Raw genomic sequence first — 25,021 nt, 5'->3', positions numbered from 1 at the left:
AGCACTCTTAACAAACTGCAGCTCCTGGGGTCCTTGGGGGAGGGGGGAGCCATGTGCATTCAATGTACATTGTGGATGTCCCCAGAGCTGCTATTCCATTTCCACCTTCAAGCAGAACAGCAGTGGCTGTGTGCTGCTAAATCACCAGTGTTTAGAAGCGTGTGGATAGTTAAACATCTACTGATGAATCGTTCAGAAAGGCCCAGGCTTCTCTGGAAGCCTCATGATATAGCCAGACTGTGTAGGTAGGTCTCACCTGGGGTGGAGCTTGTAGACGGAGCCATCGACGCCCACTGTGATCTTCAACGTGCCCTCGCACCTGCTGTCTCTCATGCGGTTAATGACACCGGCCAGCCCGGCTGAGCACATCTGCGCAGCCCTCGTAGAGACGCTCTCGCACGCCATACGGACAATGTCACAGTCTGTTACAGAGGGCAACAGCCCAAAGGATGTCAAGATGTTGTAAATCTGCTTACGGTCACCGGGATCACTGGGAACGACAAGTACAAGGGCTCTCACTACTGTCATCGTGGAGGGGGCTGGCGTGTTTCATCGCCCCAGGTCTCAACGGAAAACCAGAAGAAGGAGGCCACAACCAACCTGTGCGCTTCATCTCATATAACTGATATGCGCTTCATAAGACTGGGGGGGAGAGAGAATGTGGTGGCTGTGGACCAGATGCTAATGCAATTTGTTGCCTCCTAGCAGGAGAAGAGCAAGGGCTTGTGGGGCACAAGTTACAACCACCGTAGTGGAGGTTGTTTTGAATATTACTCCATGGGATGGGTTTCACCATGCTGTGAGACACTTGGATGCGGTATGCCTCTGAATGCCAGTGGCTGGGAATCCAAAGTGAGAAGAGCGCTGTTGTGCTTCCAGGCTTCCTGTGGCATTTGGTTGGCCACTGTGAAAACAGGATGCTGGAAAAGATGGGCCATTGGCCTGATCCAGCCGGCTTCTCCTATATTCCTATGTTCTTAATGTAGAAGCCGAATGTGAGCAGCTTAGTTCTGTCCATACAGATCAGGAACAGAACTCTTTGAGGGCCTTACTCTTGTCCTTGTTAATTTTACTCATTTGATTTCTTCCAGCTGACTTCTGTGAACCCCCAACTGACCCACAAGAGCCTGGAAGAGATCACTGGAGCCAGGAGAGCCGGCCAGGTGAGTCAATGCCCAGTGTCCAGGGTGGGCTGCTTGCCCAGATCTGCTAGCCTTAAATGACAGCACAGTCTAGGCGGCTCCTAATGTTGGCCAGCCCTTTCCTACTCTAAATTTTCCAACCAGTGGGAATGCAACCACTGTGTGCTAGCATCTGAGGATGTTCAGACTAAAGAGATGAACTACTTGTGCTGGATGGTAGTGGAATTCCTCAAAAGACGTTTACATAAGAAGCTGCCTTACATTGAGTTGGGCTATGGGTCCATGCTGCTTAGTATTGTTGATGCTCTCCAGATTTTTAAACGGTTGTACCTGAAGATGCCAGGGATTAAACCTGGGACCTTCTGCATGTAAGCAGATGCTCAACCATGAACAATGCCCCTTTCAAGGTTAAAGGTAAAGGACCCCTGGATGGTTAAAGTCTAGTCTAAGGCGACTATGGTGTTGCGGCGCTCATCTCGCTTTCAGGCCAAAGGAGCCGGCGTTTGTCCACAGACAGCTTTCGCAGTCATGTGGCCAGCAGGACTAAACCACTTCTGGCGCAACGGAACACCATGATGGAAACCAGAGCGCACAGAAACGCCGTTTACCTTCCGGCTGCAGTGGTACCTCTTTATCTACTTGCACTGGCGTGCTTTCAAACTGCTAGGCTGGTAGGAGCTGGGACAGAGCAACAGGAGCTCACACCATCGCACGGATTTGAACCGCCGACCTTCTGATCAGCAAGCCCAAGAGGCTCAGTGGTTTAGACCACAGCGCCAAGAGAGCTCTGTTAGCAATTCCTCATCACTTGACAAAGGTCTGAGGTGGCGGGGGGGGGGAAGAATCATGGTACAGTTTCAAATTGGATTAGGGACTGCGTGTTGAGGTTCTTGCATTGCAGGGTTTCAGATTAGATGACCCTCAGGGTCCCTTCCAACTCTACCATACTCTGATTCTATATTTAGGAATATAGGAAGCTGCCTGATACTGAATTAGACCATTGGGCAGCGAGGCCAGGAGTCTCCAGAGCGCAGAAGTGGGTCCCTTGTTGGCGGTGTGGGCTTTGGAAATGCCCTACAATGCCTAACCCTGACACCAACCCTGGGCAGGTAAAGAGAGAGAAAGAAAAGAAACACCTTAAAGAAACATACTACCTTTCAATTTGTGAGATAAAGCGAGTTTCAAAAGATCCTCTGGTTTTTAGCTTCTCTGTTGCTTCTCCATTGAAGAGCAAGTTTTCATTGACAAGTTTTAGCAGCACTAGCCGTACGATCTCTCCCATATACTTTCCTCCTATGATCTTCTCATACCTGGGGAAAGGGAATATTAAATCACTGGTACATGTCGTTTGGGGTTAGGGGCAGGACTTGTTAGATGACATAATTGCAGCTTGTTTTAGCAAAACCCTCTCAGGTATCAAGAGTGATTGTTCAGCAATAGATGCTATTTTCTCTGAGCTGCAGGAAAAACAACCACCTCTCCCTCTTTGCACATTTTTCTCGCCAGCAAATATGTGCAGGAGAGTATGAGTCAGCTGCATTTCAGAGGATCCCACAACTGCGACACATGCCTTACTCAGGCCTTTTGGGATGCTTCAGAGACCAGAAAGCAACTCCATGGATGAAATGCCGTCACTATGCCTAGATTCAGATCATGTTCCCACTGTTAGAGTTTCTCCACGCACACCAACCAATTCCCACATCTGCTTATAAAATTAGTGTGAACAGAGATCAGGTTCGCCATAGGGAATATCCCCCCCCCCCCGATTTCAAACCATCCATGAGCTGCGCTTGGCTGATAGGGCTGGGCCAGCCTTCCCCAACCTGCTGGTGCCTTCCAGATGTTTTGGATTCCAACCCCCATCCTCTGACCATCGGCTGTGAGAAGGCAATGAGAGATGGAGTCTGACAACATCTGGGGAGTACTAGGTTGGGGGTTCCTCAGCATTAATGACCGCTCAAAGGTATCCTCTCTGTCTCATTCACAATGAGAAGTGTGAAACTCAAGAAAGCAATAAACATTAATTTTATCAGTCATATTCCTTACAGCTGCTGACCGGGGTTAAGTGAGGTCTCATCCACCACACGATCATACTCCAAGAGGAACTCGTCCAGCTCCCCTGATGCTCCAAAGGCTCCCCATTCGGTGTTTACACACATCCGACCTACATCCCCTTCCACAAGCTCTACATTCTGCATCTCTTCCATGTAGCAAGCGTTGCAACCTGTGCCTGGTAGAATGGAAACACAGAGAGAATTCACCGCATTTGGACAATGCACAAGAGTCATATAGGAAACTCTGGCACAACCTTCATATGCAATTGTTCTAACAGTTCTTACATATGCAGTTGCTGTGTGTGTGTGTGTGTGTGTGTGTGTGTGTGTGTGTGTGTACTGTGAAATCACTTCAAAATTCTTCATGAGAAGCAAGTCATAAATAACATCATAACAACAACAACCTTTCTTGTTGTTCATGGTGAGTTTTCCAGCAGGAAAGTCTCAGGGCGTAAATGAACATAATGACTGACAGGTGACATCAGATGACTTCACGTGACTGGCTAGCAAGTGGAGTTTGCTGGAAAGCTTAGGCTTCCCTATGGGCTACTGCAAACATATAACACTGATTCTGAAAGAGCTGCGTTGGCTGACTATATGCTAGTGAACCTGCTTCAAGGTACAGAGACTTACAAAGCCTTATACTACCTGAGGTTGGGATACCTGAGACAATACCTTGTCCTGGATAGGCCTGTCCATTTGTTAAGATCCACCAAGGAGACTTTCTTGGCTGTGCCATCTTTAATTGAGGTCTACAATATGGCAACACAGCGGGTAGCCTTCTTAATGGTGCCACCCTAGTTTTGGAACTCCCCCATGTGATATGACTGGCATCTACCAGTGGGAAGCAGTGGCGGACCTACATTTTGGGGGGCCCAGAAGCTTGAACTGCCATCGGCCCCCCTTCGCAACCAACAATGAGGTCTGGGTAACCACTGTTATCCTCTTCAGTGGGGTTGTTCCGTGACAGATCACCGCACCTTTACAACATCTGTCAAACTTTGGGGTTGTTGAAATATATATAACATCGTGCCACTCAAATTGTCGTGCCACTCAAATTGGATCAACTAGGCAGGCCCAGATTTTTTTAAGCAATGTGGACCAAAGTTGCTTCTGGGCCCCCTCAGGAATCAGGGCCCTTGAAGCTTAAGCTTCATTAGTTTTATAGTAGATCCGTCTCTGGTGTGAAGACTGCTGAGAATGGCAATAGCCAATGCATTGTTTCAGCTTTAGCCTGTCTGCTGATATCTAAGGCCATTATCAACGTTGTTGTTGGCATCTATCTGTCTCTGGGGGTGAAGTCAAACTGCTGCATTAGCAGTACCAAAGTGACCTCCCCAGAGTGCAAGCCTGGAGGTCCTGGGCTGCCCAGATGATAAGTCCCCACCTCCCTCGGTGTTGCTGATGTGATCCAAAGGAAAGCAGAGCAATGTATTTGATACCAGTTTGGCTGCAGGAGCTGCCAGAAGAAGGCATATGCCATCCAACCGTCTTAGGGACTCCACTTGGGATTTGTGTAGAGCTTACTCCTTAGCCTTTTCTTCTCCTGAAGATATTCCCACAAGGCAGTGGAGGTTTAGGATCAGAGTTTTCCTTCTCCTAAATGGGCTGCCATACCAGGTTGACAAGTCCCATCTGCCCCTCACTTTCCTCTACAGCATGTACAGAAACCGCCTTCTTGACCATTGGGCCCACTATTGATCTTGTCCACTCAATCTGCCCAAGCCTGTATTCACACACAGGGGAAGTCCCTAACTCACCGAGACCCATTGGCTACCCTCACCTGGCTTAGCCGGCAAGTCAAATCTGTTTCCCAGGGTGTGGTCGCTGTCGCATTCTGACAGCTTCTAGGAGCCACAGGTGAGGGCTGAGTGCAGGGTGGGGACCAAAGGTGGACAAGTACCCCAGAAGGAACATGACATGTCCCCCACCAGTGTTAGAAACAATGGCTTTCACGAGAGACACAGCAGATGCTTTGCATACAGATGGTCCAAGGTTAAACCCCCAGCATCTTCACTTGAAAGGATCAGGTAGCAAGTGATGAGGAAGACCCTCTGCTTAAGACCTTGGTGAGCAGTAATAATACACAATGCTGGGCTAGATTGTACAAACTGGCTGACCTGTATAAGGTAGCTTCCTACATCCCACAGAAAGCTATGTCCAATAAATAGAAATAAGGATTAAAGCCCCAGTTTGAAGCTGATTGTGCCCAGGTGCATATTAAAAGGAGAGGTGACCTACCCACTATCATGCCAACTTCACATTGGTGATCCTCATAGTAGCAGGATATCATCGTTGCCACTGTGTCATTGACCATTGCGACTACGTCCATCTCAAAGTCCTACAAAAGGGTGGAAAGAAGCACCACAATCAAAGTTCGGGAGAAGAAACCCAACTAAGAGAAGCACAGATGGAACAGGTAAAAAGGTAAAGGACCCCTGGAAGGTTAAGTCCAGTCAAAGGTGACTATGGGGTTGCAGTGTTCATTTCGCTTTTCAGGCCGAGGGAGCCGGCGTTTCTCCACAGACAGCTTTCTGGGACATGTGGCCAGCATGACTAAACTGCTTCTGTCTGGCACAGCAGAACACCATGACAGAAACCAGAGCGCACAGAAATGCCGTTTACCTTCCCACCACAGCGGTACCTATTTATCTACTTGCACTGGTGTGCTTTCGAACTGCTAGGTTGGCAGGAGCTGGGACAGAGCACCGGGAGCTCACCCCGTCACGGGGATTCGAACTGCCGACCTTCCGATCAGCAAGCCCAAGAGGCTCAGTGGTTTAGACCACAGCACCACTCGCGTCCCCAACAGATGCAAAAACTCTTCACCATGGAATACTATAGTGCCATAATACTCTTGGGAAACTGGAAGTAAGGTCTGTGTGTGGATAAAACACGTGAAAGGAAGGAAGAGTGGCTATGCACACTGCAGCACATGATGCGGGTGAGACTCCAGGCACTCGCCATTGCATCTTGCCCAGAAGTATTGATACATGCAAATTTGGATAGGAACATTTGTTGTAGTTGTTTAGTCGTTGAGTCATGTCCGACTCTTCGTGACCCCATGGGCCAGAGCACGCCAGGCACTCCTGTCTTCCACTGCCTCCCACAGTTTGGTCAGACTCATGTTGGTAGCTTCGAGAACACTGTCCAACCATCTCGTCCTCTGTCGTCTCCTTCTCATTGTGCCCTCCATCTTTCCCAACTTCAGGGTCTTTTCCAGGGAGTCTGCTCTTCTCATGAGGTGGCCAAAGTATTGGAGTCTCAGCTTCAGGATCTGTCCTTCCAGTGAGCATTCAGGGATGATTTCCTTAAGAATTGAGAGGTTTGATCTTCTTGCAGTTCATGGGCCTCTCAAGAGTCTCCTCCAGCACCATAATTCAAAAGCATCAATTCTTCGGCGATCAGCCTTCTTTATGGTCCAGCTTTCACTTCCATACATCACTACTGGGAAAACCATAGCTTTTACTATATGGACCTTTGTTGGCAAGGTGATGTTTCTACTTTTTAAGATGCTGTCCAGGTTTGTCTAGATTTGTATAGGAAGTTAGGAAGCTGCTTTTGGGGTCCATCAAGCTCAGTATTGTCAACACTGACAGCCAGAAGCTCTCCAGGATTTCAAGCTGGGGGGAGGGGGACTTTCTCCCTCAACCTTACTTGGAGATGTGAGGGATTGAACCTGATGTTCTACTGCTGAGCCATGGCCCTTCCCCAAATCTGTCAATCCTTTAAGGACAAGTGGCGACCATTTTGTGCACATCCAATTGATGCACGACTGCCAATGCACAGGATCTTTTGTACCCAGAAGAGGGCAGAACAGGGGCAGGGCAGAACAGGAGTGAACGGGGCAGAACAGGGCTGGGTGGGCTTTTGCAGACTCTGTTGACACACCCAGGGGCCAGGAATGGAAACCCTGCGCAAAATGGTTGCCACCTGTACCTGACACCTTTGGCTAGGGGCGTCTCCACACTTAACTTTTGCCCTGCTCGTTCCACATACAGGCCTGCGCTTTGCCAGACCATGTCTGAGTGCTCTTCTTTTTGTCCCAGAGCTTTCCCTGCAAAAACCCACTCTCTAAAGCTGAAGGACAACAAACAGCAATTCAGGTTTTCAGCAGAATCAGCTTTGATTCAGCTGTAAAGAGCGGGTTTTCGGAGGGAAGGCTCCAGAGCAAAAAAAGAAAGAGTTTTCGGACACAGAACTTTAAAGCACGGATCGTGCTGAGAAAGTATGGAGGAAATGTAAGTCTGGAATAAGCCCAAAGTTAAAAGAAGCAGGTAAGATGTGGTGGGAAAGAACCTGTGCTAGAGACTCTATTGAAATGCTGCCAGTCACTGCATGAGCTAGATGACAGATGGACAGACAGACTGACCTGGTATAAGGGAGCTTCTTACAGTCTTACGAAGCAACTGAGGAGAAATAATGAACTGAACAGCACAACACAGTTTTCATCTCACCCCTCGCCGTTTGATAGCATCTCTCAAAAGCCCAACTACGTTGTTCCCTTCAGCTCCTGACGCTTTGAAGCCTTTAGTCCAGTTCAATAGGATCCCCTGCAGACCGAGAGATTTAAAGGATCAGAAGAAACATCCTGAAATAAGCAAAATCTCTTTGGTGAAAGTTATCCCTGCATTGGGTCAATGTGATGTAGTAATAATAATAATAATAATAATAATAATAATAATAATAATAATATAATCATAATCATTAACTGATGTGTGGAAAGCAACAGGATAACAACTGGAGCAATGGACAGGTGTGGAAAAGCACCCTTCCAGAATCTGGAATGATTGTACATGACTATCAGTGACACATGTGACATCTTTCTGCATGATGCTTCTGCTATAAATTCTGGAAAGTTGTTGATTTGCTGTTCATTTGGACAGTGCTGCCTGGGGCTGATGGGAGTTGCAGTATTCCCCCTGCCTGGAAGTGCTATTTTGTTATGTTACTTACATTCATCAGGCTACCATTGTACATGGTTCAGTGGCTCAAATGAACAGCTCATGCAGAAAGAGAGAGCATTGAGAAGGGAACCCCCTTCCCAAATCCCACCTTGTCGAGGTCTTCGTGTCGAACAGGGAAGGAAAATGTGAAGCCAAGAGGTAGCTTTTTGTGTTTCATCTGATGTTTGTCTAGGAAGTCGGAGATGCATTCTGAGATGTAATCAAAGAGCTGGGGAAGAAAGACACACACCAAAAAAAAAGTCCATTGCTGTTTGTGGGGAAAGGAAGGGAAAACGTTCAGCAATCTCCCTTAGCATTCCACAAGCAGTTCTGCAGGAACATGGAGGGATGGATGAATCTGTCAATTTCGCTCACTCTGCAACATGTCTTTGATGCAATAATAGTGTGTAAGTGGTGGGTTTATACTGTTCACACATAATTCTGCTTTATTCGCTGTTCTGTAAGGTTTCCCCAATGTCATTGCACAGCTGTCCCCTGGAGGAGCACTCTTGTGCTATAGCGCAACAAAAATGGGAAAGCACAGAACCTGGAAAGTTTGTGGCATAAAAAGTAACATGATTTCACCGGAAAACTATGAGGCATGCATTGATTTGAAGCGAAGCAATATGTCTGCCCCCTCTCTTCCACCTGTGCGTGCCTTGTATCATCCCCAAATCTCCTCTGGAGGGGCGGATTTAGAGGGCACGCAGAGGGAGGAGAGAGGGTGATAATTGTGTTGCACAAGGAGAAATCCTTGCGCCGGTGGAATGACCTGTTCAGCGCTACGTTGACTCCAACATTTTATGTCTAACCATTTTTTCTCGTGGCATAAGCATTCATGGAATAGAGCCCACTTCATCAGATAAAAATGGAGTCAACTGAGTTTGTCTTGCAATGCAAGATCACAGTTCGGGTTTAGACAAAGAGTATGTCAATTGTCCTGGACAGTTGGAGACTTCTGTGGAAGGTTCTGAATTGAGAGTGAGAGCCATTATTTGAAAGGGTTTGAACTCAGGTCCAGGCCAGGCCCAACATTTTGCCCAGGGGACTACATTGCCTCTGCGTCTGACAATGTGGCCTCCCTCCTTCCCAAGGGCAAGCCTCCTCCTGAACACCTGCAAATCATGATGCAATACGTAACCTGGCTGATTTCACCTGCTCATCTGACTCACCATTTCTGCTGTTCCCGTCATGGCATCCTCCGGTATGGAATACATCTGGTGCTTCGTCTTCACATTCCATTGTTTTTCTTCACCTTCACCCACTTTCACCAGCATGACTCGGAAATTGGTGCCCCCGAGATCCAAAGACAGAAAATCTCCCACCTCTGCAATCCCAGAGTGTGACATGTCAGTTTAGTCTTTGGGGGACCACCTGGGCTAGGTTGCCTTGTACACAGATCCTAGAAGAACCCAACTCAACTGCAGGATTGTAATTAAGAGGCAGAGTGATTCATGTCAACACCTATGGTGATGGCGTGCTTGCCTGACTTCTATTTTCTAAAGGCAAGTGTGTAAGAAAAAGCTGAGGGAATCGCCATTTATGACCAGTGGTGGGCGGCTGGGGACCACTGGAATTGGTAGGACAGAATGGGCACCTGGGCCATTGCATAGATGAATATAGTGTGAGCCTTGTTCTTAAGAAGGTGGAAGCTATTTCAGGAATTAGCCCACCAGAATCCATTGTCGAGCTGAAAAGCTTATTGGGCACGGTACAGTGTTGAGGCAGATTTATACCAAAACTGGTAAACATACTACACTGCTTAAATCAGGCATTGCCAAACTTGGCCCTCCAGTTGTTTTGGGACTACAACTCCCATCATCCCTAGCTATCAGGACCAGTGGTCAGGGATGATGTTTGGCCATGCCTGGCGTAAATGAATAGAGGAGCATCCCAGCCAAGCTCAAACCCCTTTTTGTGGAACAAGAAAGACTCACACTTAAAGGGCTTAGTCCTTTGTAGAAACTGAATTGTCATTCCTGCTGAGATGAGACAAGATGTCCCAGTGAAACTCTGTGAAGGGTACCAGGGCATCATCAAATATAGAGAGTGTGCAAGACTATGACTGTCTACACATTGCCAGCTTAAATATTTTTCCGCTGTATTTCACACCACATTCATAAATCATTGTACGCATCAGTATGATTTGATGTGTTTCCCAGTCACCCGCTGTCTGTCCACATCAGTGGGCAGAAGGGTGTGTGTGGATGTACTTATGGAATCAAATCAGATTGTAGCTAGTTTGGTGAGAAATGCAGCAAACCACAGTGATTCTCAAGAAACTATGGGTGGATATGGATTGCGGTTAACATTATGTGTACACAGCTTCACAAACCAGCAATGGAAGCACACTGGGTGAATAGTAAATGGGAGTGTATACACAGCACTCAGGAAGTGGGCATATATAACCTTGATTCCTAAGAGCTAGTTAAGAACTATCAACCTATATCTTTGTTGAATAACAATTTTAAACTTTTTGCAGATATATTCGTTAATTAGGCTGAAAGCTGTATCAAAAAAGGAAATCCATCAAGATCAGGCCAGATTTTTGCCAGGAAGACAAATGAAAGATAATATTAGAAATATAATTGATGTAACAGAATTTTTAAAAGTGAGAAATGAAAAACAAGCAACCTTAATGTTTTTAGACAGAGAAAGCATTTGATAATGTCTCCTGGGACTTTATGTTTAAAGTTTTGGAATACATGAGTTGTAGAGACACTTTTATAAAAGGAGTCAATGCAATATATACAGAATAGTCAGCAAAATTGATAGTAAATAATGTATTGACTGACAACTGTAAAATAGCTAAAGGAACTAGACAAGGCTGCCCGCTGTCACCTTTATTGTTTATATTAGTTTTAGAAGTTTTGGTGCAAAGAATAAGATGTAATCAAGAAATTAAAGGAATAAGGGTGGGACAGAGACAATATAAATTAAAAGCATTTGCAGACAATGTGGTGATATCTGGAGAAGAACCAATAGAGTCAATTCCGAAAACACTAGAAGAGATTAAAAAATGCAGAAATAGCAGGTCTTAAAATTAATAAGGATAAAACCAAGCTCCTGGTTAAAAACATGAATGATGAGAGTAAAAATAAATTACAAAATACTGTATTTTTCGCCCCATAGGATGCACTTCCCCCCCCCAAAAAATGAAGGGGAAATCTGGGTGCGTCCTATGGGGCGAATGCAGGCTTTCGCTGAAGCTTGGAGAGCGAGAGGGGTCGGTGCGCACCGACCCCTCTCGCTCTCCAGGCTTCAGGAAGGCATCCGCAGCCTAGGCAAGCATATAATTATGAAAAATTTGTACAAAATATGGGATAAATATAACATTTATTGGATACTAAAATGCTACTTTGGTTTTCACCTTTGGAAGCCATAGTGGTGAAAAAGAAAAATATGATGGAATTTATTGAAATTTGCTAAGAGAGGAGGGTGGAGAATTTAAATTATAAGAGTTTAAGGATTTATCAGGGATGGTAACAACATGGTTACAATATCATCATTTGAATGAAGTATTTAAAAAGGATATGAAGCAGGAGTTTGGGGAACAACTATCACAACTAGAGAGAGATCTGTTAAACTGTAATGTTAAAGTGATATCTAAGATGTATAAGATGTTATTGAAATAGGAAACAAAGAGCGAACAAGTGAAATCTTCAGTGTTACATTGGGCAATAGATATTGGTCATAACATAGAAATAGAAGCATGGGAACGATTATGGAATACGGATATAAAATTTACAGCATGTTATGGTTTAAGAGAAAATTATATGAAAATGTTATACAGATGGTACCTAACACCTAGTAGATTGGCAAAAAATGTATAAATAAAAATTGAATATGTGTTGGGAAAGGTACCTTTTTCCATATGTGGTGGTCTTGTAATAAGGTTAAAGCTTATTGGGAAATGATATATAATGAATTGAAAAAGCCTTTTAAGATAACATTTTCTTTTGGGAATTATGGGCTCAGAACTACCTAAACAGTATAGAAATTTATGTATGCAACCACAATTGCAAGAATGTTATTTGCCCAAAAATGGAAGGAAGAAAAGGTCCTGAAGAAAGAAGAATGGTTACAGAAATTAATGGAGTATGCAGAAATGACAAAACTTACAGGATGAATAAGAAATCAAGATAACATTTTTTTAGAAAGGAATGGAAATGGTTTATTGAGTATTTACAAATAAACTGTAAACAGATCAAGATATTGGCAGGACTATTGTAAAAACCTGCAGTTTCAAAAACATATCTGAGATATATATGAGAATAGATGATTAGAAGAATAAGATAATTTGGAGTATGCAGGAAAGGATGAAAATAAATGTAAAGAACCACAGAAAGAGGGGGAAGGGAGTCAAAGTCTGAAATGTTAGAATTATGGCTGAATAATTGTTGTAACGTTTATAAATAAAATTATATATAAAAAAGAAAATAGTGATGTTTCTGCCACTAGAATAGAGCCACTCAGCAAAAGAAACCACTTTTACTCCCTTACCGGACAGACCTTAGAAAAGAGTTGGAACCAGACATTTATGAATTACATGAGCATAAGTACCTGGTTGCTACGTATATAGACTATTTTTCTAAGTATCTAGAAATAGCACACATGTTTGATCTTACAAATTCTACCACCATCAGTTGTATTTGTCAGACAGGGGTGTTCTGCTGAACTTGTAACAAATAATGCCCCACAATTTGCAGAGAAGGAGTTTTCCCAGTTCACAAAGAAATATAATTTTAGCCACATTGCCAACACTACCTACAAGCCAATAGGGAGGTACAAAGAGCAATCCAAACCACAAAGCAGAGCCCGAAAAAAGAAGATCCATTTCAAGTGAGTGATAGAGCAACTGCAATTAACGCAACCAACAGCCCAGCATAGTTGTTAATGGGTCAACAACAAAGAACCAGTTCTGACCCTGGAAACAGACCTGTATCCCCAGTGGCCTGATCTGAAGGAAGTCCATGTAGCAGATAAAAAGGCAGAAAAGCCTATATAAGTTACAGTTTGATAAACACTACCGGGTAAAAGCATTACTAAAACTACATCCTGGTTCACAGGTGAAAATAAAACTTGACAATCAGAGGTGATGGTCAGAACCAGGGGCAGGGGCACTATTTGACACCACAATCCAATGCTGTAATGACCAACAGTGATACATTTAGAAGGAGAAGACACTTGAGACTTGTGCCAAAATCATATCCAGCCATGCAATCAACCAACAAGCTTAAGGACAGAGCTAGCAGGAGAACAAAGCTTCAGTAGACCAAGATCCTGAAACATCAGCAGTGCGGATCAGGAAAGGCACAATACAGAGACTAATCATTCTTTAGATAGAAATAGCAACCAATTACAGAGCAGAATAATCCCCAGGTGCTATTGGAGCTGACTGACAGTCTAGTCATCACCTCAGGGTACAAAAGTTACTAAGGCTTGTTCATGCAGCTCATTGTTTTGCTCAGTTGTTTGTAAATGGGATCCTGAAAGGGCGGGCTATGGCATGGGAAATGAAACTAAATTAGGACTAAAGCGCAAATAAGTTCTGCATTAGTGAGTTTATTAGGGCTACTGTATAGTCACTTTTATACCATAAAAGAGTTACTGTTAATCTACTGCAGTCTCTGACATTCATTAAATGGGCCAGCAACCTAGAATGAGAACATCTCAATTATAGTAAACATTGGATCAGAGTCAGGGCATAAGAGTTCAGAAGACATACTAGCAGAAGTGGTTCGCTGGATGGGGTGGAGCCACAATGCTAGCTTCCCAGTAAGTGGGTCACTGTTGCTTCCTGGAAGGAGAAGGGGTGAAGAAGCAGTAAAGTCAGTGCAACACAAATGCACCGGCAGAGCCAATTCACGGCCCCTGCCAATGCATTTGCATCATGCCAATCTCCTTGCCACCTCTCCTCTCCCCCATTCCATCCTGGTAAGCAACAGTGACTCACCTGCCAAGAAGCCCTGTTTGGTGAGCTGCTTCTGGACAATAGCATGGTCGTGGGGAACATTTGGCCATTTAGATGCTGTTGGAGTACAACTCCCATTATCCCTGGCCATTACCCAGGTTTCCTGTTGCCTAGATGATGGGAGTTGAGTTGAGCAACTTCTAGAGGGCCACAGGTTACCTACCCCTATGCTAGTATCCTTGGGTTGGTTTTAGATCAGACCTCCTGAGCTGCACCAAAATGATATGACCACCATTGTTGCTTACCTGATCCCTCAGGGGTAGAGCGTACATAAGTGGGCAGCATCTTCACAGAGGCTTCCTCATGTGTCTCCAGCTTCAGGCCCCGGTCCATTTCCTTCTGCATCCGATGCATCACCTTCTTCAGATCCTGTTCCTGTAGCCGGAATTCTGAGAGGATCTGCTCCACCTACATGAGAAGACACACAAGCAAATGTCCAAGAAGATGGGTACAGTATAGCATGTGTCAACAGAGTCACTTAAAGGGTGCAGGTGGCGTCTGCATGCCACCACTTCATGTTGTAATGATACCTTCAACTCTTGTCCTATATTAAACTCCTGCTAGAATTATGTAAGGATTTGGGTGTCCTCGTGAACAGGGTCAATGCACTCTACCTATCACCACTGGCCTTCATTTGCTGTTTATGTAGAAAACAGTAGGTCAGCATTTCTGATCCAAAAAGGGTGCCACTTCTCAGACTCGAGCCAGCTTTTTATCTGCCCTATGCACACCCCACAGGACAGTCAAGGGACAGCAGTTCCTATACTCCAAGAGATTGTGGTCTGGAATTTCCATGTTTTGTTCACTCATTTTATCATTATTATTTGCTGCGAATCCCAGTCAACTGCATTGCTAGCCTTTTCCATTCCAGTGCTTTCTCTGTCATCCTCCCAACTTTTTTAGACCTGATTTGTGGTTATCTTTTTCCTATGCTAAAAAGGAACTGCAACACTAACATGTCTAGTGTGGAGTGGCATAGCTGACAATTCCATCGAGGATTTTCAAGGCCATTGTGCCTTTAATTAATAGAGACTCTCTAAGTATCCATATTTTCCAGGGATAGTCCTGGATTTACAGAAGCTGCCTCAGTTTCTGAATTGATCCCGGAATGTCCAGCTTTTCCTTAGGATGTCCCTATTTTCATCAGTGAAATATTGGAGGGTATGGAGTTATGCAACCTTCGAGCCAAGGAGATAAGTAACAACTTTTAGAAGACATCGGAAGGCAGCCCTGTATAGGGAAGTTTTTGAATGTTTAATGTTTTGTTATGTTTTTATATATGTTGAAAGCTGCCCAGAGTGGCTGGGCCAACCCAGTCAGATGGACAGGGTATAAAATTATATTTATTATAATTACGGAATAGGGTGTCCCCATTTTCATCGGAGAAATGTTGCAGGGTATGTTAGTAGCTTCCTCCTTGCAGCTTCTGCCCATTGCATTACTTCTTGTTTAGCAACATAGCAGCATCGCTTCATTCCAGCTTAATTACTCAGTGCCTGTCCCTGAACTTAGATGGATCAGTCGTCTGACCTGATACAACCAGCTCCAACATAAAGTGATGTGTGTGTGTGTTAAGCCTCCCCCGGGAATTACTCAGTCCCACCTCCTGCTCTGAAGATGAATGCCTCTGAATAACAGTTGTTAGGAATCACAGAAGGGGAAAGTGCTGTAGTGCTTAAATTCTGCTTATGGTGTGGGCTTCCCATAGACATCTGGTTGGCCACAGTGAGAGAAGAATGCTAGACTAGGTGGGCACCTGGTCTGATCTAGCAGGACTATTTAATGTCTTGCTAGACATCAGAAGGACTTTTTTAATGTCCTGCTTAACATCAGTTGTAGAGCACTTGCTTTGCACACAAAAGGTTCCAAATCCCTGGCATCTCCAGGTCACACTGGGAAAGAACCCTGCCTGAAACTCTGGCAAACCACAGTGAGCAAGATGTTTCACATGTTCTTAGTGGGATATCACTGTAATAATGCAATGACTTATACTTGCAAAATCACACTGAAAAATCAGAACTCCTATTAGAATAAACAAGTTCCGTTATAAATACTGAAACACTAAATAAGATGAATAACAATGTGTAACAGAAAAAGAAGTAGAAAGTTGGTTTAAACGTGTGTGAAAGAAAGTAATAGAAGTGTAAAGGAATTGCAATTGAGTAGATTGGAAGTCTAACACAAGGGTGGGGTGAGGGATGGTGGTGGGAAAAGGAAGTATCTGTGGGATTGAGTGTGGGTATGTATGAATATTTTTAAGGATTGTATGAAATGTATGTTTGTCTGTATATTTGTAATATGTATGTATTAATGCTGAATTATTTTAATAAAAATAATAATAATGGAATGACTTGTAATTATGGCAACACACACACACATGCATTATCGAAGATAATGTGCTTCATCTACAGTTAAGAATGCACAAGCATGTTTTTAAAAAATCTCTCTTCCTTGCCTCCATATGCTCTCTTACATTATGCACAAGTATAATTGCTGCCAAACAAGAGAGTTTAGAAGGCGTAAGTCAGCACTTCATCAATGGGGGAGAAAGAAACATCAGGAAGACTCCAACCTCACATACTCTCCACACACAACTCCGACAACCACTATTTGGAAATGTGGATTTAAATCTTTGCCCCACATTTTTTCACTCTAAATCCAAGTTCTATATTTACTCAGAAGATCAGTGCCTAAATTAGCAGCCAAAGGACCTTGGGTCTTCTATTTTTAGCTTTTGGTTAGATGCCAGGTCTAAAAAGGGAAATTTAATTGATCAGCTCACTTGCTAAAAACTGGTGCAACAGGAACTAAATATAGTACAAACTCTAAATATTGACATTAGTTTTGGTATTTCATTATTTTTTTTGTAGCCAAGTGGCCTGGGATGGGGTTGAGAATGCAATTGGGCAACATAGCATGCAACCTTTCATCACCTCTGTGATGGGGCCATCCAAAACGCTGTGTAAAGGAAAATGCTTTCACAATCACATCCATTCCTTGGCATCGTAATTCCATTCATATTAGTGACACTTGCTAACTGCTGCATATCCTAATTCAGAATGATGCTTTTCCCTGAGAGAATTCTGCCTTTCTTTCAGATGCAGCACACTGACGCAAGAGAGCTGAGACAAGGCATAATATAAGAAGAACTCTGTTGGTTAACTAACAGAATGTTAGTTTCCAGCAGCGGGTTGCCAGGCATCCTCAAGAACTCACCTCAATCCATGGAAGCCACTGTTGCCAACCAGAGCATTGCTAATCTCCCGCCCTGTTGACCTATACTAGTTGTGTGCTATGCATGCATGCCTTCAGGTTGAGTCCTGCACAGATTTGGCTTTCGGAATATACCTCAGAGTGCGCATAGCATGACTAGTGTTGGAATGCCCAAAGCTCAGTTTGGTCCATTGCATTCACATAATGGGGTTTGCACAGACTGATACGCCTGATGAAAATCAGGACACACCAGCTAAGAATTGTGAATGCCTTCCGTCTGCCTATCTACCATATTTGCCTTCTTCTCTGGGTTGATTGGGACAAAAATGTTGAATGGTGTATTAAGATCCTGTGTCAATGTCACTGTGAAATCCCAGCCTACCTGGTCCCCAGTTCTGCTCAAGAGCTCACCATCTTCCTCTGTGTTCCGAACTGGACAGTTGAAATTGACACGAGATTGGCACACACGTTTCCAAAGCTGGGCCACAACTGCACTATACATTTAAAACAGTATTGTGCCATTTTAAACGGTCATGGATGCTCCCAAAGAATCATGGGAACCATATAGTTGGTTGAGAAATCTGATCACTCTTAGGAGACTCCTATTCTCCTCATGGAGCTACATTTTCCAGAGTGGTTTAGCAATCGATCCCTCTTCACAGACAACTCTAAGAACAGAAACTCTGCGAGGTGAATCGATGTCTCCTAAGAACTCTCAGCACTGTTAAGAAACTACAGCTCCCAGAATTCTTTGGGGGAAGCCATGCCTGTTTAAAGTGGTAATCATAGTGCTTTAAATTAATGAGGTGCGTGTGGCCATAGTCAACAACGTCTGGAGAATTAGAGGTTCCCCAGTACTTTTCTCAAGAGTTATGAACACTAACCATAATGAATTATTATTATTATTATTATTATTATTATTATTATTATTATTATTATTATTATTCACTCTGACCTTAAGAGTTACAACAGTGACCACAGTGAACCACCTTGGTATTAAAATGAAAGACAGTATATAAACAATTTTAATATTACAAATAATGCATCTGCTTTTATTTCTAATTGAATTAAGCTGTAAAAATCCGTTCCCCATTTTTAAAATGTCAAGTAAAGGAGGTTTCTGTGCCACCCCTGAAGTACTTCCTCCAGCCAAGCATCCTGTCTCTGATGGAGAGCAGTTCAGAATGCCATGAAACAGGGAAGGGAAGGCACGCCTGAAATATAATCACATTCTAACTTCATTTCTGGCCAGTTGCAAGCTTCCACTGTGCCCGTTTCTTGCTACAGGGACCAAATTACCACTTTAAAAACAGAAACGATGGATGCTTCCAGACAGGTGTTTATCATTGGATGCATGTTCCACGTGCATGTGAAATGTTCACAATATCCACACAGCAGCCATGGAATCAAAACACTAATATTTCACCTCATTTAATCTGAATTTAGTCTTTCTGGGGAAAATCCAGTAAGTTTTTTTATTAAAAAAAACAAACCTGTTGCAAATGCCCCATTTGCAATATCTGAATGGTGGCTCATAAGACTCTGTGTTGATAGCACAGTCAGTGCTGGCCTTGCAATCTCATTTATTTCTACAGCGTTGGTGGTGCAGACTGACTGGGTATTGTGCATTGTTCCTATGGCGCTAACCTGGGCATGTGCCTGAATAATTCAGCTACCACCTGAGAGAGACACCCTGCATGTTGCTGTTATTTCTTCTGGTTTTAGCAGATATTCCTATATTCCAACCCCCCCTCCCAAATTAACTCTCTTTTCGCCAATGAACCACAGAGAAACTTGCAATGAATTAGCAGCTGAATCAAGACAAAAAAGGCAAGAAGTTTGCGTTTTGCAAGGAAGGGAGGGCCATACTCTAGATAAACTGGAATTTTATCAAGAATCCAGAAATCTTAAGATTCAGAAGAAGCAGTTGAAAACACACACAGCAATCTACCTAGCAATCACTTTCAAAACAGATCAGAAGCAGAGAGTTCTGCGCAGCTCTTACCAGTTGCAAGCTGTCAAACACTTCCTTCATCATTGACAACCGTGAACCCTCCAAACTGTCCATTGATTCTGGGCTTGCTCTGCGGAAACCCGTTTGCTGCCTGTCTGCTCTCGGCCACCTGGTCTGAAGCTGACAAGACTGACCCGAGTCTCTTGTCTCTTTTTTTGTTGTGTGTTTGCTTAAGCTCAAGGCTGAGCGTTGTTGATATTGAGGGCAACGTTTCCAATCCGAAAAGATTAAAGGTTCACCAGCGGAGGAAATAGGTCCAGCAACTCTGCCCGGCAGAGAAAAAGGAAGGCCGGTGTGATCAGCAACACTAACAAATATTGATGCAGACTGTAGAAGGGCTTTCCAAGCGCCTCAGCCTTTATTCGTCTTGGGAATTCTGGATGGCTTCAGTTGTGTCTTCTAAAAGACACAAGAAGGATACACGTCAGGCCCTACGGCATACTAGTAACCTGCGGGCGTTCTCAGAGACATGCAATAGCACAAGAGCAGGGGTACTGCAGCCCAGCAGCCTTCATTTAGCCCCAAGAAAGATTTTGTGGGAGCTCCCCAGGCCCCCCCAAAAGTGTCTTTAAAAAAAAAAAAAGAAAGAAATGCTCCTATGAATCTCTCAATCTGATGCTATGGTGTCAAAAGGTTTTATTGTAGGTCCCTCAAGGCCCCCATTCCCTCCCTTTAAAAAAATAAATAAATTACAAATGGTTTATTTATTTATTTATTACCACTACAGTGGTACCTCGGGTTACATACGCTTCAGGTTACATACGCTTCAGGTTACAGACTCCGCTAACCCAGAAATAGTACCTCGGGTTAAGAACTTTGCTTCAAGATGAGAACAGAAATCGTGCTCCGGCAGGGCAGCGGCAGCAGGAGGAGGCCCCATTAGCTAAAGTGGTGCTTCAGGTTAAGAACAGTTTCAGGTTAAGTACAGACCTCCGGAACGAATTAAGTACTTAACCTGAGGTACCACAGTACTCCCAAGGGTGCCGTGCCCTGCTATGGTACTGTGCTGCCAAAAGATTGTTTGTGGCCCTCCGAAAGCATCCCACCCCACACATCTGTGCTTTTGAACAATTGAAGTTCCCCCCCCCCTGACTCATAGGTACTCCACTGTAATGCCAAACATTTTTTATGGTTTCCCCAAGACCCCCCCAAATCTGTCCATCATTAAAAAAATAAATAGAGGATAGAGAGGATAGAGAGGGGAGAGAACCAGACTTTCTTTTTGGAGCTCCTCAGAAGAAAGGTGGTAGACAAATGTCATCCATAAAATGTGTAACATTTAAGACCACAATCCTATGCATGTTTACTCAGAAATAAGCTCAGCTATGTTCAATGGGGCTTAATCCCCATTAAAAGTATCTAGAAATGCAGCCTTAAATTAGTTCCCATTGAGGTGGTGGACCTGTACTAGGCCCATAGTAAAGGTAAAGGGACCCCTGACCATTAGGTCCAGTCGTGGCTGACTCTAGGGTTGTGGCACTCATCTCACTTTATTGGCCGAGGGAGCCGGCGTACAGCTTCCGGGTCATGTGGCCAGCATGACTAAGCCACTTCTGGCGAACCAGAGCAGCTCACGGAAACACCGTTTACCTTCCCGCCAGAGTGGTACCTATTTATCTACTTGCACTTTGGCATGCTTTCGAACTGCTAGGTTGGCAGGAGCAGGGACCGAGCAATGGCAGCTCACCCCATAGTGGAAATTCGAACCGCCAACCTTCTGATCAGCAAGTCCTAGGCTCTGTGGTTTAACCCACAGCGCCACCCACATCCCATACCACTTATACCACTTAATAATTGCAGATGGGAGATGTTCATACAACAATATTGCTCTAGACCAGACCTTCAACCTTTTTGGGTCCATGGCTCTAGACCAGACCTTCAACCTTTTTGGGTCCATGGCTCCCTTGGCCAACTACATTCTTTCTGCGGCACCCCTGTGGGGCTCAGGATCCCAGTTATGTCACCCCTTGCCTGCAGAGCTGGCAGCCTCTCACCCTTTTTCAAACGCTCCCCTTGTGGAGTGTTCCCTCAGCCTCCTCTCCTCTCCCCTCCTCTCCTTGGGAGTCCTCCGGGCAGCTGCTGCTGCCATCCCTGGTCTCTGAACTGCCCCCCCACCCCAAAGAGAGGTGCCTCCACACACTGCCCCACAGGGGACTGGGAAGCACCCCCTGACCAGCCCCAGAGGCACCAATCGCCTGGGTAGCTGCAACAAATGGCTGTGCAAGCCTTTGGGAGGCAGAGATGCGAGAGGGCATCAAGATACCCCAAGGATTGAAAACCACTGCTCTAGAAAACAACTATTCTATATGTTATTCATTCATGCATGCATTCAATATATATCTTGCCTTTCCTCCCAAAGGAGCCTAGGGTGGCAAATTATGTTTCTAAGGCCACATTCTCCTTGATGCAATTATTGTCTATCTGCAAAGAATTTGAGGAACATATTTTATCTTCACGAAGACAGTTTCCAACGGATGACAGCTTACTAACAGGTGATTTTGTTCCGAAACAACCCAGACAGTGGGGGGCTTTTTTGGTCAACTTTGAATGAGATGTTGCTAACACAATAGCATTTAGGCCAGCTGAGTATTTTTGTGCAAAGTAATGGTCACGATTAAGAGGATTAGACATGTCAGTTTCAAAAGACTTATGTTCCGTGTGTGTCTTTGCCAGCTGTTAGTTATTTCTCTCACAGGCACCCAAATGTGGTTGTGTGAACATCAGAGGTGCCTTCTGGACAAACGCTGAGAGCCCGCTGAGAGAAGCGTTACAACTGTTCTGCGCATGAGACACTAAACACTGGAGCGACATGGTCCTTGCCTAGTGATCCTGTAGACCAGGCATAGGCAAACTCCGGGCCTCCAGATATTTTGGAATTACAATTCCCATCATCCCTTGACCACTGGTCTTGTTAGCTATGGAAGATGGGAGTTGTAATCCCAAAACATCTGGAGGGCCGGAGTTTGCCTATGCCTGCTACAGCCTTCTTCAGCAATGTTGATGATGGGAAGATAAGAACAGAGAAGGTGGGGTTGAGAGGGAAAAGGGAAATATAATGGATTAAAAGTTTTTCTTTACAACCAAGGTGGAGAACCACAGACCCAGAATCCAAAAAGCAAACCACCATGTCTTGCACATGAGTGGTACCATTTTGACCAGTACGAGACAGGCACTGGGAGACTGAGGCTGCTAGTAGTACATACAAGTAGAACCTCCACCAAGATATTGTGATGTGGTGTGTTTCCTGTTCGGGATTTCACCCATTCCACCCCCAATTTCCATCTTCCTATCACCACCACCAATCAGCCAATCAGCATTCAATGTACAGTGAGAGCACGAATTGGGCTGTTTTGGGTCCCTGCACCAAAAAATAATAATTCTTTGGACTTCTGCAAACCTTTGGGTTTCCCCAAGCCTACTGATACCCTGGTCTTGTGCATGGGTGGGGTCATGTTGGCTACATAAGGCACAGCATCCCCACCAACATTTCTCCAATGAAAACAGGGACGTCCTATTCCATCAAGGTCATAATAATTTTAACATTTACCATATTTTTCGCTCTATAAGACGCACCCGACCATAAGACGCACCTATTTTTTGGAGGAGGAAAACAAGAAAAAAAATATTCTGAATCCCAGAAGCCAGAACAACAAGAGGGATCGCTGCACAGCCTGCATTCGCTCCATAAGATGCACACACATTTCCCCTTTCTTTTTAGGAGGGAAAAAGTGTGTCTTATACAGCGAAAAATACAGTATACCCCAATCAACTGACTGGGCTACGCCAACCTCTCCGGGCAGCTTCAATATATATAAAAAACATAATAAAACATCAAACTTTTTTTAAAAAAACTTCCTTATAAAGGGCTGCCTTCAGATGTCTTGGGGGGGGGGGGAGTCAGATAACTGCATGCCAGTCAACATTTCTCTGATGAAAATAGGGACGTCCTAAGGAAAAGCGGGACATTCTGGGATCAGATCAGAAACCAGAGTGGCTTCTGTGAATCCAGGACTGTTCCTGGAAAATAGGGACACTTGGGGGGGGGGGTCCTGGAACAGCACTTACCACCTGAACATTGGAAATAGAGGAAATGGTGATGAGAAAACAAATCCCCAGACGGGGAGAAAATATGGATGCCAGGAAGAAGTGTTCTGAAGTGTACAGCCCCGACACAGGTTTATTACTGCAGTTGGGGACTAGGTCTGAGAGTTAATTATTTACCTGATGCCGGGATGCTGCACTGAAGCATTCATTTGTGGCAGCAAAAGTCATTCAAAATTACATGTGCTGTACAAATAGATAAGAGCAAAAATAGAAGCCCAAATCTGGGCCTCCCAACCTTAAAAGGCACCTGAACCTATATTTTAAAATCCTGCCTCCTGCCCTAACCGCCTTTCCCTTACTGATTCAGGCAAAACGCAGTTCATTTTAGGACTCAGCAATCGATGTAATTCTAGTCACAGAAAGTATACAATGCTTGGCTTTGCCCCTGGAAAGGTAGGCAAAAGAGGGCAAAAGAGTTAATTAGTCTCACATTAGGTGGGCTTCATCTGACCATGACGCCTGAATATCGCCATACGCTTTAGAGACATTTTTTAAAAAGGTATGTAGCCTAGTTTATATATCTCACATTATGATATTGCATTAACCCTGACAGTTCTGCCTATGGGAGCAGTATCCCATTACGCTGTGCTAAATTTTCATGACTATACATTTTGGTTTTCGGGGAGATATTGTTCCTTTGAGTAGTTCGCTGCCCACACCTGTTTGAAGTTTGGTTTCCCTCAATATGAACCTTCACCTGTTCCATTTGTCAGTTTGAGAATATTCACTTTTGATAGGTAATCCCAGCCAATTAGGAAACACATCCTGAATGCAATTACATCATAGTGCACAGCACATACATTCACAGCTGCTATAAGCACTGCCTTCCTACAGCCTGTTGCCGGGTGCAGCAGCTTGGTTCAGGGTGGAGAGGAGACAGCAGCAGTGGGGGTGGGGTGGGGTAGGCAATAAGCAAGGAGAGGAAGAACGTGCCCACCTCTCTAAGTAATATATAGCTCCTGGTATTCTTTATATCCTGGTATATACTGGCCTCGGTCCAGTATATCAGAAGGAGCATCTCCAGCCCCATCGTTCTACCCAAACAGTGATGTCCAACGCCAAGGGCCTTCTGGTGGTTCCCTCACTGAGAGAAGCCAAGTTACAGGGAACCAAGCAGAGGGCCTTCTCGGAAGTGGCACTCGCCCTGTGGAACACCCTCCCACCAGATGTCAAAGAGAAGAACAACTACCAGTCTTTTAGAAGACATCTGAAGGCAGCCCTGTTTAGGGAAGCTTTTAATGTTTGATGCATTACTGTATTTTAATATTTTGTTGGAAGCTGCCCAGAGTGGCTGGAGAGGCCCGGTCAGATGGGTGGGGTATAAATAATAAATTGTTATTGTTATTGTTATTGTTATTATGACACTAGACTCCTAGGCTGATAGGCCATGGTTCATGACAGCTGCTCCCCAAGAGAGATAACAATACAAACAATGTAACAGGCCGTGTGCAACTATATAAATCTTTTAAAATGTGATTCAGCATATCATATCAAAATATATGGCTCTACAGACCAACTTATCATATAAATGAAACATATTATGAGAAATTAACGTCCAGCAGATTGATCAGGAT

General features: G+C 44.4%; 1 protein-coding gene across 6 annotated transcripts in view; it reads right to left on the bottom strand.

Moving 5' to 3' along the window:
* The window catches only part of GCK (glucokinase), a 48,701-nt gene that overhangs the window by 5,747 nt on the left and 17,933 nt on the right, over positions 1–25,021 (bottom strand). For 2 of the 6 annotated variants that reach the window (XM_083480594.1, XM_083480595.1), the window contains 9 exons: positions 19,335–19,742; positions 14,362–14,524; positions 9,315–9,469; positions 8,252–8,371; positions 7,654–7,749; positions 5,438–5,537; positions 3,189–3,372; positions 2,297–2,452; positions 257–490 (listed from right to left, as the gene is read on the bottom strand). In XM_083480594.1, coding sequence (XP_083336720.1) covers positions 257–490; positions 2,297–2,452; positions 3,189–3,372; positions 5,438–5,537; positions 7,654–7,749; positions 8,252–8,371; positions 9,315–9,469; positions 14,362–14,524; positions 19,335–19,397 — 1,271 coding nt within the window. In that variant the 5' untranslated portion in view covers positions 19,398–19,742. Of the gene's footprint in view, positions 1–256; positions 491–2,296; positions 2,453–3,188; positions 3,373–5,437; positions 5,538–7,653; positions 7,750–8,251; positions 8,372–9,314; positions 9,470–14,361; positions 14,525–17,049; positions 17,290–19,334; positions 19,743–25,021 lie in introns of those variants that run through there. The other 4 variants (XM_083480597.1, XM_083480596.1, XM_083480598.1 and 1 more) reach the window with 3 other exon arrangements.

The sequence above is a fragment of the Podarcis liolepis genome, assembly GCF_965112155.1.
Source record: "Podarcis liolepis genome assembly, chromosome: 16".
NCBI classification, from domain to species: domain Eukaryota; kingdom Metazoa; phylum Chordata; class Lepidosauria; order Squamata; family Lacertidae; genus Podarcis; species Podarcis liolepis.
The sequence above is the reverse complement of the archived record's forward strand: the minus strand, read 5'-3'. Positions and strand labels throughout refer to the sequence as shown.